Source organism: Lampris incognitus, chromosome 14 (genome assembly GCF_029633865.1).
Source record: "Lampris incognitus isolate fLamInc1 chromosome 14, fLamInc1.hap2, whole genome shotgun sequence".
Taxonomy (NCBI): domain Eukaryota; kingdom Metazoa; phylum Chordata; class Actinopteri; order Lampriformes; family Lampridae; genus Lampris; species Lampris incognitus.
In genome coordinates, this window is record NC_079224.1 from 19794822 (window position 1) to 19809280 (window position 14459).

A 14459-nucleotide genomic window follows, 5' to 3' on the forward strand; every position below is an offset into this window, starting at 1 on the left:
ACAGTCGGGGAAGAAGATTGTTTAAGGAAGCAACACCACAGCAGTGTAGAAGACTGTACACAGATAGTAGTTCATCATGTCATTTCAGGGCTGAAACTGGGATTTTCATGATGAGGAAAGGAAGAACTGGGGTCCGCTGTGCCAGCTACAGTCAGGGGCCCTCCAGGAACATCAAAATGTTGGATCTCATTTCAAAAACCTGCTAAAGAACTGTCACCTAAAAGGGAGCCAGTTTAATTTTCTTTCAAATGATTATTCACGGATGAATAACCTGGGCATTCTCAAGCGAATAAAAATGGTAGTTATCATTCAATCCGTCACATGAGGCATCATCTTTTTATGGCTGTCCGTGAATAATTTCGATGCATGTATGAATACAAAACAGGAACTATCAAGACATGTAGAGCTGTACATATGTCATAGTAAGTCGACTAAAGCTTGCCATGTAACCACAGATGAGCAATTCTAATGAATATACTTGAAGCTTGCATCTTCTCACTTTTGATTGTATTTTGAAGGTAGCGAAAAATACTGATGCAATTTGTAAGAGGATAGTCCAAAGGGAACAGTTTTGAGGTGTAAAGATAACAAAGTTTAAAACAAAAAAATTGAGGATACAAAGTGCACATAAGCATATGTATCGTCACCTTCTTAAAATAATGGCCTAAGTCACGTAAACTACTAATAAGACACGTTAGCCCCTAGCTAACGGGACTGACCCTTTAGCCGAGCGGTTAGTGATGTCGCCTTATGGTGCAGTACACGCCGTATCGAATCCCGCACCAGGCAAGAAAATAACCGGCTACATTGGTGGCAGCGGTGGGATCCGGAAGTGTGCAGATCCTCAGAAGTCTCTTCGGAGCGCGGGAATAACAAAGAGCGAGGGCGCACTTCCGGGGAGGGTGACGACTGTAAACTACTAATAAGACACCTTAGTCCCTAGCTAATGGGTCTGACCCTTTAGCCGAGCGGTTAGTAACGCCGCCTTGTGGTGCAGCACACCCCGTATCAAATCCCGCACCGGGCAAAAAAATAACCGGTTACAGTCATGTTTTCAAGTTTTTAAAAAAACCCAGAATAAGCTGAAACTGAAACAAAATTTGTCACCTTATTCTGTTTTTTGAAAAACTTGAAAATACGACTTAGGCCATTATTTTAAGAAGGTGACGATATGAAATAACCCCGTAGAGCATGCCATGTGCTGTGTATGCAACGCTATATGGAAAATGTACTCTGCAAATGAATAAATGAATGAATGAGTATGTTTTATTCTATATTCAAATACTAGAATTGGGCTAAATGATAATTCCTGATTCTAAATTTAAATGTTGAACTGCCTATGTAAATTGTATGATCTCTGTAAGTGTTACACACACACATAGTAGTTACACTTGCACATTATCTGCCCCATCAGTTATGGAGAATAAAAGAATAATAGTTTTTTTTTCTAAAAGTTTTTATTTGAAACAACATTGATTCAATATCATGGAATTTGAAGTAGTGGTCAACAAATCATGTACAAAATACATCTCAGAGTAGTCTAGGTTACATATTACAATCCAAAGCATCACAGCAAAAGCCTTTAATTTAATGTTGGTAGTTTCTGTCATAAAGTAGTATTAAGGTCTTTCTTGCAGTAAACCGTCTTGATCCCGCTGAGTACTCAGGAGAACAGCTGCTTCCTTGGTAGCACTGTCAGCCTCTCCCTCTCATACATGCTAACGTATGATCTCAGAAGGTCATCCATTTTGTGGCCCTTAAAGAGAGATGGCTTTAGTTTTTGCCTAAAACTTGGAACGGTCAAGACAACTTATTCCCAGTGTCTCCTTTAAGCGGAGTTCATTTAACAGAGTACATGCATTTGAGTTCCCCCCCCTTTTTTTTCTCCCCAATTGTATCTGGTCAATTACCCCACTCTTCCGAGCCGTCCCAGTCGCTGTTCCACCCCCTCTGCTGATCCAGGGAGGGCTGCAGACTACCACACGCCTCCTCCGATACATGTGGAGTCGCCAGCCTCTTCGTTTCACCTGACAGTGAGGAGCTTCACCAGGGGGAGGTAGTGCGTGGGAGGATCACGCTGTTCCCCCCAAGCAGGTGCCCCAACTGACCAGAGGAGGCGCTAGTGCGGCAACCAGGATACATACCCACATCCGGCTTCCCACCCGCAGACACGGCCAATTGTGTCTGTAGGGACGCCCGACGAAGCCGGTGGTAACATGGGGATTCGAACCGACAAACCCCATATTGGTACGCAACGGAATAGACCGCTATGCCACCCGGAAGCCCACGCATTTAATTTCTCTGTGTTTAGATGCAATAATAGTTGTGGTGGTTTGTTCTAACAGGCACATTATGAAAAGTTGTTTATTTTTCCTGTATGACAACATGAAGAATCAGCCACTCACCAGCGAGGTTTCAAAGAACAACGTGTAGTCCCTCACCAGGCTGCCAATGGTCATCTGGAAATAAGTTTTACTGCTGTGCCAATTGGTGATGCGGCTGAAAGGGTGCTTGATCAGCAACTCCTAAAACGTTTACATGGGAATTGGGGTGTTAGGCTTTGAATATGTTTTCTTAGAATAGAATAGAACTTTTTTTCCCAGCCAGGCAAAAACAGTTTGAAACCACACTACATATGAAATGAAAGGGGTGATTTGCTGTGTATACCTTTGTCTTTGGGTCTATAAGGGTGACACCTTGCTTGCTGATGGCAATCCTAATTGTATTTGGATACCTGGGTTCAGATGTTTGCTGTGAGGTAAAACACAAACATAATAGATAATCCAATTGCTTATTTCGTTCCCAAAACAAGCTCGTGTGAAAATGTTTTTCCTCGACACTGCTCTCACTCCATTGTGTAGGCTTACCTTGGCCTCAAAGAAAACACAGCCGAAAGTGGGCCAGCTGGAGATCTTTTGGAGGAAGGCGACTTTTGCCTCCTCCACAGTGACTCCAGTCTGCTTGTTGTAGGAGGAGATGATGTGCTGCAAACAGGAAAGAGGGCACATCAAACATTATACCAATAGACATAATCTAAGAGTTCACGATCCCTACAGTCATACAAAAGACTGGTTTTTCTTTTTCCCCTTCCCCTAACATACCCAGCATAGGACACATCTCTGCCTCTCTGTGTCCCCCATCACCCCCCCTTTTCTAATGCTTCATACTCCTTCTTGTACCTTCTTCCACTCATCAGGAGACATGACATTCATCTGGTCAGCTGGAACAAGGTCTTTCAGCATCTTGGGGATCATGACAAACTGGGATCTGTCTGAACTGGTCTGGATTCTGAAGAGGAGCCCAGCCAGGCTTATCATCTCCTCCCTGCCACAACTGTGGTACCCCCGCAGGTATTTTGGCAACTCCTGTCAAAAAAAAAAAGAGAAGGTGAGGGTTAAACTATACCGTGGCTTGCTGATTTCTTTATCTGTGTTTTGATTGAAGTCATTTCTCACCATTGTGTGTTAAATCAACATAACCGCGCAGTGAAAATGAACAGAAGGGAAAGGAACAAATGTCGAGTTGAGGCTGTGAAGTCGATACCTGTGGAAAATGAAAGGTGAGATCAGCGGTCAGGTCTCTCCCGGGGATCACATTGAACCACAGCTTTCTCATGAAGATTACCAGGTAGGGCATGGTGGAAGGGGTGCCTGAGAAACAAACACATTCATACAAATTAAGTACCAATACTGATAAAGGTTTTTAAAAAATGGAGTCGTCATTAGAGTGCATTCACCTTCTTTGATTTTCTTTGATTTCTTTGGGAGGTCCGCGGTCTGTCTCAAACTGTCAAAAAAGTATTCCTGGTCCTCTAAACTCGTGACCTGAGACAGAAACAAAAGAACAAAATGATTGTGGGCTATGATGAAACAAACTACTACTACTGATGTCTTTCTCAAGGCCTTTGGACAGACCAGTGTGTAAGTAAGTAAAGCTTCATTTGCATAACACCTTTCTGAGCCAGATTTACACGGTACTTCACAATTGGCTGGTAAAAATTAAACACATAAAGACACATAACATGAAAGAGAAAGGATGAAGACAGAATAACACACTAGAAAACATCCAAGCATCAAGAGCAATAAACAGCAGCGAGACAAAATGAGTCACAGACAATATTCAAAAGAGTCCATCGAATCAATGAAAACAAAATAAAATAAAATCAGGAACAATGAGAAGCAGGGGATAAAAACAATACTTTATATGTTTTTTTTGTGGATCCCCCCCCCTTTTTTTTCTCCCCAATTGTATCCGGCCGATTACCCCACTCTTCCGAGCCGTCCCGGTCGCTGCTCCACCCCCTCTGCCTATCCAGGGAGGGCTGCAGACTACCGCATGCTTCCTCCAATACATGTAGAGTGGCCAGGCACTTCTTTTCACCTGACAGTGAGGAGTTTCACCAGGGGGGCATACTGTGTGGTAGGATCGCCCTATTCCCCCCACTTCCCCCTCCCCGCTGAGCAGGCACCCCGACCGACCAGAGAAGGCGCTACTGCAGCGACCAGGACGTATACATCTGGCTTCCCACCCGCAGACACAGCCAATTGTGTCTGTATGGACGCCCGACCAAGCCGGAGGTAACATGGGGATTCGAACCGGCAATCTCTGTGTTGGTAGGCAAAGGAATGCCGGATGCCTGAGAAGTTTTTTTTAAAAAGTGGTTATCAAGTCAGATAATCTTACATGTTAAGATAAAGACCGTTCCATAGTTTAGGGGTAAAGAGAACAGATGCCCACTACCCCCCTTTAGTTTTAGCCCAGACTTCTGCTCTGGCAGCCAGTGAAGAGAGGCAAGTACTGGAGTAATGTTTCCTGCATTTGGTGGTCTGAGTAAGGAGATGAGCTGATGCATTTTGGACCCACTGGAGAAGAGCCACAGCTCATTGACTGAGACATGGAAATGGTGTGTTTTACAATAGCTCCAAGCATGATGGCACAAAAGAATAGAAGATAATCTGTGTGTCTCACATCTACAGACCAGTCAGCATTCATAAAAATGATTTATTCTGTCAGTGTCACTGGTGATCGCAGCATCACAAATCACAGCTTTTACCTGTTATAGACAATGCAACAATGCAATGATGATCGCCTTTGTGGACTCGTTCATTTGGCTGGTAGAAAATGCTCATCCAGAAAGTATGTTGGATTACAGCAGCACTACTAATTTGAAAGCAGATGGGTGCCTTAATGCTGAATGAATGGTTGTGGCCATTGCCACAGGCACCTTTTCCGTGGGATCACAGAGAATAACTAGCTCGGAGTACTTCAACAAAAGCATCAAGCAGTAAACTGAATCGAAAGATGATCATTTCGAGGAAAGCATTTTTGCAGAGGTACCAACCCCACCTTGTTTGGTGTTTTCATGAAGAGGGCATATCCATCGGCTGAGCTCAGCTTGAGCTTAGAGGCGATGCTCTGACACAGGTCTCGGATTCTGGTGGTGGAGGTCACCTCAAAGACCTGCAGCCAAAGGGGAAGTCAACACACCACCAAAATGAGGTGAATTTCGATAAAAGTTACATGCTACAAATATGAACTGATGAGGGAAAGTTTATTAAGGAGTTAACATGTAAATATGGATCCACAAATTGTAGAATTTGCAGCCTTGATTTAGAGTAATAATTTTAGTGTGTGTACTGTACTTCATGATGTATGAGGGATGGGATTGACCCAATATACATTGTAAAAAGATTTTTAAAATGTATGTAAACTGGTGAAAAGATTAATTTATTGAATAAGTTGGTAGCTATACATACAGATCTATTTAAACAGCAGTGGTATGATGTATACGCAACAAGGTTTAATCACGTATGAAAGAATCTTCGGTTAAGGCCATAAACCACAGTCATTTATGATCTAAATTACCATCCATCATATTTAGAGTGAATCAGACTTATGCCCACTGATACTGTTCAAACATTTGTAATCTCTGGTCTTGTATTTGTCTTTATTCACTGTTTATGAAGATATTATACAGCTGCATGAACAGCGCCATAGTTCTCCTCCTGTCTCTCTGCATCTTTTACATTCAGTAGATCAGTACTGAAAAGCTCGAGTATAACCATGACAATCTAAAACAGTGATTGTACTTTCAGAGGGTAGGTGTGTTTCACTGAGATATAATTCGGCCTTGAGGTGGCGTAAAGAATTTGTGGTTATCACGTCGGGGCCGTGAAGGGTAAGGAAGCAATACCATTCGAGGTGGCGTAAACATCATCAGAACCACAACCAACAGTGAGCAAAGCCGTTTTAACGTTGCTGGGCCAGTTTGCGGCCCTGTCTGACACGGTTATGTGTAAACAATATTTTGCCTTACGTCATTCGTGTCGTTCGGGAAGTGGACTTTATGGAAGATCTGGGCGCTGTTCTTTTGGATTGCTTCCACTTCCACCTGGTGGGGAGGCAGCTTCCTGGCTTCCACCCTGATCACACCAAACGGGAAACCTTATTTACACGCTATATACCACATTTCCATGAGTAGTCTCCTTTAAAAAAATATAATGTCCCACTAATCACTTATGAGACTGGTGCAAATTTTAATTTAGCAGTATCATAACTCCTGCCTATTGTTTTTAACCTTTACAACAGTGCAATGTTTAAGACCATGACTTTGTTAACGTATTACTAAAATTTAGTCATTTTCATTTACATCTGTTATTTGCAAATCCGATGATGAAATACAGTATCATGGTGATTAGAACAAGATTAACAAACCAAACCATGATATTTAAATATTGTGCGTTTCGACTCTAATTCTCTGTGCTCTCCCTTAAAATCCTATGGAGCTAAAAACAGAAACAGAGATTAAACGTGAAAGCTGGTCCTATCTTGAATTAATTTCTCCTGAGAGGCTAAATCTGTCCCACGTTTTAAGACTGATTACTCATCCCTGCACAAAACTCTAGCAAAGATAAAATTATCTAGAAAATGCGAGGAAACAGATCATTACTTCCAACTGACACATTTTATTATGAATAGCAATATCCACATCATCATCTATTCTTTTAAGTTAAAGGACGTTATAAGTATACCTGATTGGATAATAGTGACATTTGCATCTTTAATATCTCCAGTGAATTCCTTCAAACGTGTTTGTGGTGAATCTGACAAGCAGTTGCATATTCTTCCACAGGATCTATTTTCTGAATACTTTTCACAATTCTAACAGACTGTCAGCATGCAAATGTGTGACGATATTATTGTAAATCCAGCCTACCTGAGCATCCCCTGTAACCTCTGCAGACAGTCGACAGCCATTGGGTCTCTGGATCTGGACTCCAGAAAGCGCTGAGCATGTCTCAGTAGAGTCTGACTGGGGGCGAACAGGCCCGTGCACAGCCACAGCAGCTGCCAGCCGTGCTGCATACTAAGCCTGGGACGGGTGGGGGGAGTGGGGGGGGGGTTGAAATAGGATTATAATTACGAGTACAAACGGAAGGAAAGCAGTGGATGAAAGAGATAATGATAATAGATGAGCTGTCTTGGCTCCTTGTTTGTAATATATAAACACATTTTTTTTCCCTAAGCTACATGTACACACTCACACACATGCACGCATGCATGCACGCACACGCACACACACACACACACACACACACACACACACACACACACACACACACACACACACACATATATATATTATATTATATCAAATTATATTATATTACATGTGTGTCAACTCTTCCAGGATGACAATACCCCCATCCACAGGGCACGAGGGGTCGCTCAATAGTTTGATGAGGATGAAAATGATGTAAATCTTAAGCTATGGCCTTCACAGTCATCAGAGCTCAACTCAATTGAACACTTATAGGAGATTCTGGACCGACGCGTTAGCGCTCGCCACCATCACCATCAAAACACCAAATGAAGGAATATCATTTGGTGATATTACTCATCACTTCATTAACGAAGGAAGTGGGGCAGGCTGAGCTGGCTGGTGGCACTGGGGGTGGTCCGGCGGTGGCCTTGCCTGGCATTGACTGTGGTGTTTTTGGTGTCGTTGTGTGGAGTTGTGTCGAGGGTGTCTGGCTGGGAGAGCTGGCGTTGGATTGACTGGGGGAGCCTGGTCTGCTGTGTCTGGTGGACCCAAGGACCATGGCCCCTGCCTGGACCTGCGCCCAAGGAGGAAGCACCGAGGGCAGTCTGACAGGACACGGAAGTGGGGCAGGCTAAGCTAACTACTAGCCCATGCAGACCGGCAATTCCAACAGTCATCCTGGCTGGCGTTTGTTCCATTGGATGTGATTTTTTTTACTTTTTTTTTTTTAGATTGGATATACGTATGTGTTAGTTTTGATATATGTGTTAGTTGGTAAGTTAGTTAGTATGTGTGTTCTTGAAGTTCTTATAGTTTTTGAATATGTGTTTTTGTCTTTGTGTTGCACTGCTTTGGGCTGGGGGAAACGATATGTCATTTAATTTCATGTACTTCCGTACATGAAATGAAATGACAATAAAGGGTTCCTGATTCCTGATCTTGGAAAAATGGTGTTCATCCCTCCAGTAGAGTTCAGACACTTGTAGAATCTATGACAAGGAGCACTGATGCTGTTCTGGAGGCTTGTGGTGGACCAACACCTTACTAAGACACTTTATGTTGTTTTTTTCCTTTCATTTGTCAACCGTCTGTATACCCCCCCCCCCCTCACACACACACACACACACACACACTTGCAGACAGCACCTGTTTTTGTTGGTAGTCAGCTGTCTCATTATTTGGCAGTAGATCTCATTCTGTAAAGCCTCATACTGGAGTGCAGGCCCAAAGATTTGGTCGGTGAGCACTATGAAGTGGCAATTATGTTTGATGGGATAGTCTCCCATATACTTCAGGATAGGTAACAGCCAAGGTCAAGGACTCAAACAGCATTTCTAGTAGACTAGAGTCTGCATAAAACAGAGAGACGTCCTGCATGCCAGCCGATATCAAAACAAATGCTCTTTGCTTGGAAATAGATATTACATCTACTGACAGGTCTGTTGTTTTAATTAATATTATGAGTTTGGTGTTAGGGACTTAAATGTGATCAGGACAGTTACAACCCACACCTCCAGTCCCCTTGTATTTAATGCACCAATATATAGGACAACTGTCACCAGTGCTAAAAGCGATAAAAAAAAAAAGTAAATTATACAAATTGTGTGACTCAATTCCTTTTTTTTCTTTCGATAATGAAGTATATAAAATTCATTAGTACTACAACCTGCATTTAAAATGAAAAACTGGTGCCAAATTAGGCACGAGTGAAGACCTAAACCCAGAATCCAACGTAAAACAACACTAAAAGCTGTTTCAAGGATATCTATGAAGGCACTGACGGCGAGGTGGCTGAGGTCAGAGTTGTCCACCACGCTCCTGAGCAGTGGCTGTTTCAGAGGTTCTCTGGAAAAAGCCCACAGCCGCTCTCTCTCAGCCAATTTGGACTGGCCATGCCGACTCCCCTCCTTACCTGGCTGCCTGTAAAAGTGTAAAAGAAAAAAACAACAACAATGGTGTGAGAATATCATTTCGAAGCATCAAATGTCCCTGCCGGTATTATCTTCCGTTCAATTTATTTGCATTTCCACGCTTGCTTAGAGATATACTAGATTTTTAAGGGTTGCAAAATGTGCACTCTCAACTAAATCTGCTTGTCAAACTTTTTTCATGACCAATATTCAGTATTCAGACACCGCAAATTGAGGACTGGTGTATAGGGAAATGCTTATAAAATCATTTTTGGTTTTTTTTACCTAAAGTTTTCAAACGAGAACTCTTTGAGGGAGATGGGGGCCACTGCTTCCTCTCTCTGCGTTGAGCCCAGTGGGGTGAGGCTCTTCCTTCGTGCACCGTTGTGTGGGTGGAGCAGATGCTGATGGTACAGAAGCAATTCAGCATTTACACCACAGGGGGGACTCACTTGATCTCTCGTGCTCATACACATCCAAAGTAGGATGGCATACAAAATCTATGAGGTAATTTGCCCCTTTCAAATGAAAAGGATTGATTGGATTTGACCTTAGAATTCCCACAGGTTGATGTGATGTTTTAGGTCTGGACATGTGAAATCTTGTGCTCGTTGAATTTAACAAAAAATATCAATTGTTTCATGTTCTGTACATGTTTTTTTCACTAAACTAGAACAAGAATTGGGAACTATACCAGTATGTCATCATTTGGCTTGTCGAGAGTCGGCAGAAACTGGACCATGTCCATGTAAATGGCCCCGCTGTTTCCAGTCCGGTCATTAGTTGCTGTACTCCAAATGCAGTCCGGAGAGTTGTCTCTGTCCTTTTCCATCTTTAGCAGATCATTTCGCCTAAAGACCAGGAACGAGGGGTCGTCTGAAGAGAAGGGGAGAAAGATACCATTAAAGGAAGACTCACAGAGAGAGAGAGAGAAAAAAAAACTATATTCCAGTTTTTCTGTGTTTGCTTGTGCGCCTGCATGTCTGTATTCTCTGAACCAACCTGGTTTGATGACATCCTGCAGGGCCACTGCATACACTGAGCGCTCCCTAAGTCCTTCCAGATTTGTCTGTATCATCGTAGCCATGTCCCTAGCATCCACACACTTGAGGACAAACTCCCCCTTAACTGTGGACAGGCTCACGATCTGACCGCTGGGTTTTGAGTTGCGAGACAGCGGATACATGGAAAAGAGAATTAGAAGATTGTAGCAATATCTGGTTACTGCCATAGTTGATTAGGTTTCATTATCAGTGGGTTAGAAAAAAACAGATTTTGCACCGTGATGAGAGTAGCAAATGAATCTAAAATTGGCGAGATGGTTTAAACTGGTATTACCAGGTTGTAAAGAGGGGTAAACCAAAACTACTTTAGTAAAATTTTACATGAATAAAGAAGATCTCACAGATTCAGTTTAATCTTTGAGAAGTTCTCCATACTTTGTCATGAGGGCCCCGGTCACTTCAATGTAGGGCAGCTCCATCAGCTTCTTGTCGCTCCCGTCCATCAAAAGGACACCACTGCCGTTGATGGCCACAATGAATCTGCTCTTGGGCAAGGGAGGTCCTGTGGACAATTATTACCATCAGTGAGTCAATGGGTGTTTTAATTAATAATAATAATGAGATTATTCATGTTGTAACACATCATGGAATGAGCAGACGATGATTTAAATCAACATGTAACTTGGAGTTTGTAGAAACTGATAACTCTAACAACCCCTGAAAAGAAAAATGGTGATCTAATGAAATGGGAACACTGAGCGCTGGGCTTGTTAAAACATTGTGTCGTGTTTAATGAATTATCCTCCAGAATGTTCCCAGTGTTTCACCAAATGTTCTGACTGAGAGTGTCCGAACCTTGCTGCTAGCATTTTGTGGACTTTTTTTTTTAATAGAAATATAGACCTCGAGTTCATGGTCCAGCATCACTAACCTGATGTCATTGTGACTTCATAAAACTTGGAGAAGTAAATTGGCCATTTTTGAAGAGCAAAGTTGACCATTTCTGCCTTTACACTCTCTGTCGTCATCTTGTTGCTGGTCTGAGTGTTCTGTAAAATAAGGAATCGACTACATTTATTATGAGTTGATGATGCGACACATGTAACATTGCTTACATCATAAAGTTTGCACAGCGGACCATGCAGGTTCACCAATGAAAAAAAAAAAAAAAAAACACTTTACAAAATAATATATTACATCCTCAAGCTTGGAGACTACGACTGTGTCACCACACCTGTAAGTGGGCTAATGAGATGAGTTGGACCCATTTTGTTTGGGATTTGGTCTCTATGAGCGAGGTGGGGATGCACTCCTTTACCACTGTCTGCAGATTTTCTGTGCTGTTCGAAAATCCAAACTGGACAAAGTAGTGCTTTGCCACCAGCTGGACATATTCATCTTCCTGAGTGAGACAAAAACATGAAAACCAGATCCAATTTAATCAGTCACACACCAGCTAATTTGCTTCAGTTTCCTATTTCAAGAGGCATATGGATGTCTGCTGATGAAACAGGCAGCAAAGAGGTTATGCTGGAGCTTGGTTGCATTTCAGATGTGGGACCACTTAAACTATTTGATAACACCAGCTGGTCAGAAGGGTTCTGCATCACATCGACTCTCAGAATGATTCACAGATGCAACGATGTTTTTTTGATTGAGATCAGTTTACATAAAATCACCAAAATGTCACATCTCCCTGTAATTGAGTGAGAATCATAGTGGAATGGATTAAGGGATTGGAAAACACACTGAAAGCAGGTTATTTGAAAAAGACAAGAAAGATGATAAGACAATATGAGCACTCTCTGGACCGAAATAGACAATCCTTGTCTCACCTTCTCACAGGTGTACTCCCCAGACTTGAGGGCCCTGATGACCTGTCTGTAAATCAAATCCGTGCTGACCGGGTCCACTGAGCAGTCATGCCAGGGTGTGAACAGCTCCTTGCGGAAGTAGAGCTTCCAGAGGGCATGCTGCTCCTCCTTGCCCTCCCTCCTCCTCACCTCCTGCTCACACTGGGAGATGGCATCCATCACGTGCTTGCTGCTGCTGCCCAGAGACCACAACTGGAGAGGAAAAGGAGCACCATTATGAGCTGATTATGAGCTGGCTTCCATACAGGCCACCATGTCGTGAGCCAAGCCTTTTGGAAGTGCACTGGACCTGATGAAACCAAACATCTGGGATGGGAGTTTACTGGCTTGACAACCCTAATGACACACTGGTCGTCACCCAACTCCTCTTTCCTCTAACATTTGGGCTATGATTCTGTATGATGCCCCAATACCGCACCAAGAGTATGTTTTACCTCTCATAGAATGTCAAAATTATATACTCAGGTGTAGATTTTATAAAATGAGGAAAACTGAAGTTACTACACAAGGTTTATTTTTGTTCCTCCAAATGGAGGTTGATAAGAGTCCATCAACGACATACAAAAGAAGTCTTGGGAGGGTTTAATAGAACATATTTTCAATATTTGAGTTTTTTTTCCCATTATCTTCCAAAAGAAGAATTACAGTCTTTGTGGTAAGACACTAAAAAAAAAAAAGCCCTCCTCTGTAATTGTGGAGGTGATGCTCACCTTATCATAGAGGCTGATGTAGAGGGAGAATCCACTGGTATCCTTGAGATTGATCCTCTGGGCTATGACTTGGCAGACTTCAGCGGAGGTGCTCGCTGAGTCCATGGGCAGAGAGAAACTTTGGTCATCCATGAGAATGACTGACACATCCATGGGCTTCTTTGACTTGGTAGCCTGTCCGTGAGGAGAACAGATTCGGGAAGAAAACATGAGCAGTGAGTCAAAATGGTCACAGCAGCAATGAAGTTGACAGGAGTGATGTTTTTATGTCAGTGAATTTTATTTAACCATTTATGTTTCATTTATTTTAACCATTATTTTGCAAAGTCGTCCCACTGAGAACACAAATATCTTCCGAGAAGAGACCTAGAGGCCTTGAAAGCAACACCAATCAGGGAATGAATGAATGAATGGATGGCACAAAATGTAAAAACATAATACGTGCTATGTCATACTGGCAATTTTATTTCATTCTTTCAGCCTGCAGCTCATTTGAACTGTGACAACATCTTCCCCATAGGCGAGCACCTGTGTTTTTACCTGTAGCTCTATCCAACAAGGGGGTTCTTCCCTTTGCCCATTGGCCACTGTACGATGCAGGCGCTCCGTACAATATGCTCCATAGCCACCTGGCCCTCTGTGGAGAAAGCTCTCCAAATGCTGCAGAGAACAGAACAGAGTAGAAAAGAATAGAGTAGATTAGAGTCAAGTACAAATATGGATTACAACTTGTAATTGCAAATTTTTCTTAAGTCTTTGTCAGTATCCAAAATGTGTCACAGAAAGGCTGACAATATTGAATCGACTTCATTCGGAGCTTGACTCAGGACCTTCCATTCAAAAGCACAACTTTGCAAGGAGATATTCCCAATAACCTTTCCCTGGTCCCTATCATATCAAGGAGGCTGGGTAAAATATTTCATTCATTTAGGCCAAAAGCTTAAACAGAGGGTCATTTTCATCACATTAGGTCATAGCTGAAAGATGAGTTTCGAGTATGAGGAAAACCTGCTGGGTATTTGTGTGCCCAGAGGAAAAAAGCCTAACAGCCACTGCAGTCATGAAACCCACTGGAGACGGACCTTCATCAGGAGATCTGTAGGAGGGAAGATCCCCAGACAGACAGAGAGGAGGATCCAGCCTCGCAGACAGCTGCTTTGGCTCCTATTCTTCACCAGCTGCTTGCAGATCTGACAGTAAATCTCATCTCTGCAGGGGAACATAAGTCATACTACTCCTCAGGCGCTCATGGGTTTGAGAAAAAAAAATCAACTAAAGTATAGTAAAAATAATGTAAAACAAATTCTAATGAGTAAGAAAATAACTACCAAGGTGACATTACAGATTTAGGGACAATGTTTTCGGTATTTTCTCTCTTTACCTTTACCTATGTGCAACTTTTAGTCATGCCTATGTCA

General features: G+C 42.5%; 1 protein-coding gene across 1 annotated transcript in view; it reads right to left on the reverse strand.

Moving 5' to 3' along the window:
• Positions 1-1479: 1479 nt before the first annotated feature.
• LOC130124250 (unconventional myosin-VIIb-like) overlaps positions 1480-14459 on the reverse strand; it is a 32445-nt gene continuing 19465 nt past the window's right edge. Inside the window, exons 28-49 of the mRNA XM_056293705.1 lie at positions 14124-14250; positions 13582-13701; positions 13042-13215; positions 12293-12523; positions 11692-11859; positions 11389-11506; positions 10893-11019; positions 10456-10607; positions 10148-10329; positions 9739-9857; positions 9309-9463; positions 8690-8843; positions 7217-7372; positions 6317-6422; positions 5347-5460; positions 3737-3824; positions 3544-3650; positions 3180-3365; positions 2868-2984; positions 2668-2751; positions 2406-2525; positions 1480-1756 (exon numbers count right to left, since the gene is read on the reverse strand). Coding sequence (XP_056149680.1) covers positions 1664-1756; positions 2406-2525; positions 2668-2751; positions 2868-2984; positions 3180-3365; positions 3544-3650; positions 3737-3824; positions 5347-5460; positions 6317-6422; positions 7217-7372; positions 8690-8843; positions 9309-9463; positions 9739-9857; positions 10148-10329; positions 10456-10607; positions 10893-11019; positions 11389-11506; positions 11692-11859; positions 12293-12523; positions 13042-13215; positions 13582-13701; positions 14124-14250 — 2998 coding nt within the window. The 3' untranslated portion in view covers positions 1480-1663. The remainder of the gene's footprint in view (positions 1757-2405; positions 2526-2667; positions 2752-2867; positions 2985-3179; positions 3366-3543; positions 3651-3736; positions 3825-5346; positions 5461-6316; positions 6423-7216; positions 7373-8689; positions 8844-9308; positions 9464-9738; positions 9858-10147; positions 10330-10455; positions 10608-10892; positions 11020-11388; positions 11507-11691; positions 11860-12292; positions 12524-13041; positions 13216-13581; positions 13702-14123; positions 14251-14459) is intronic.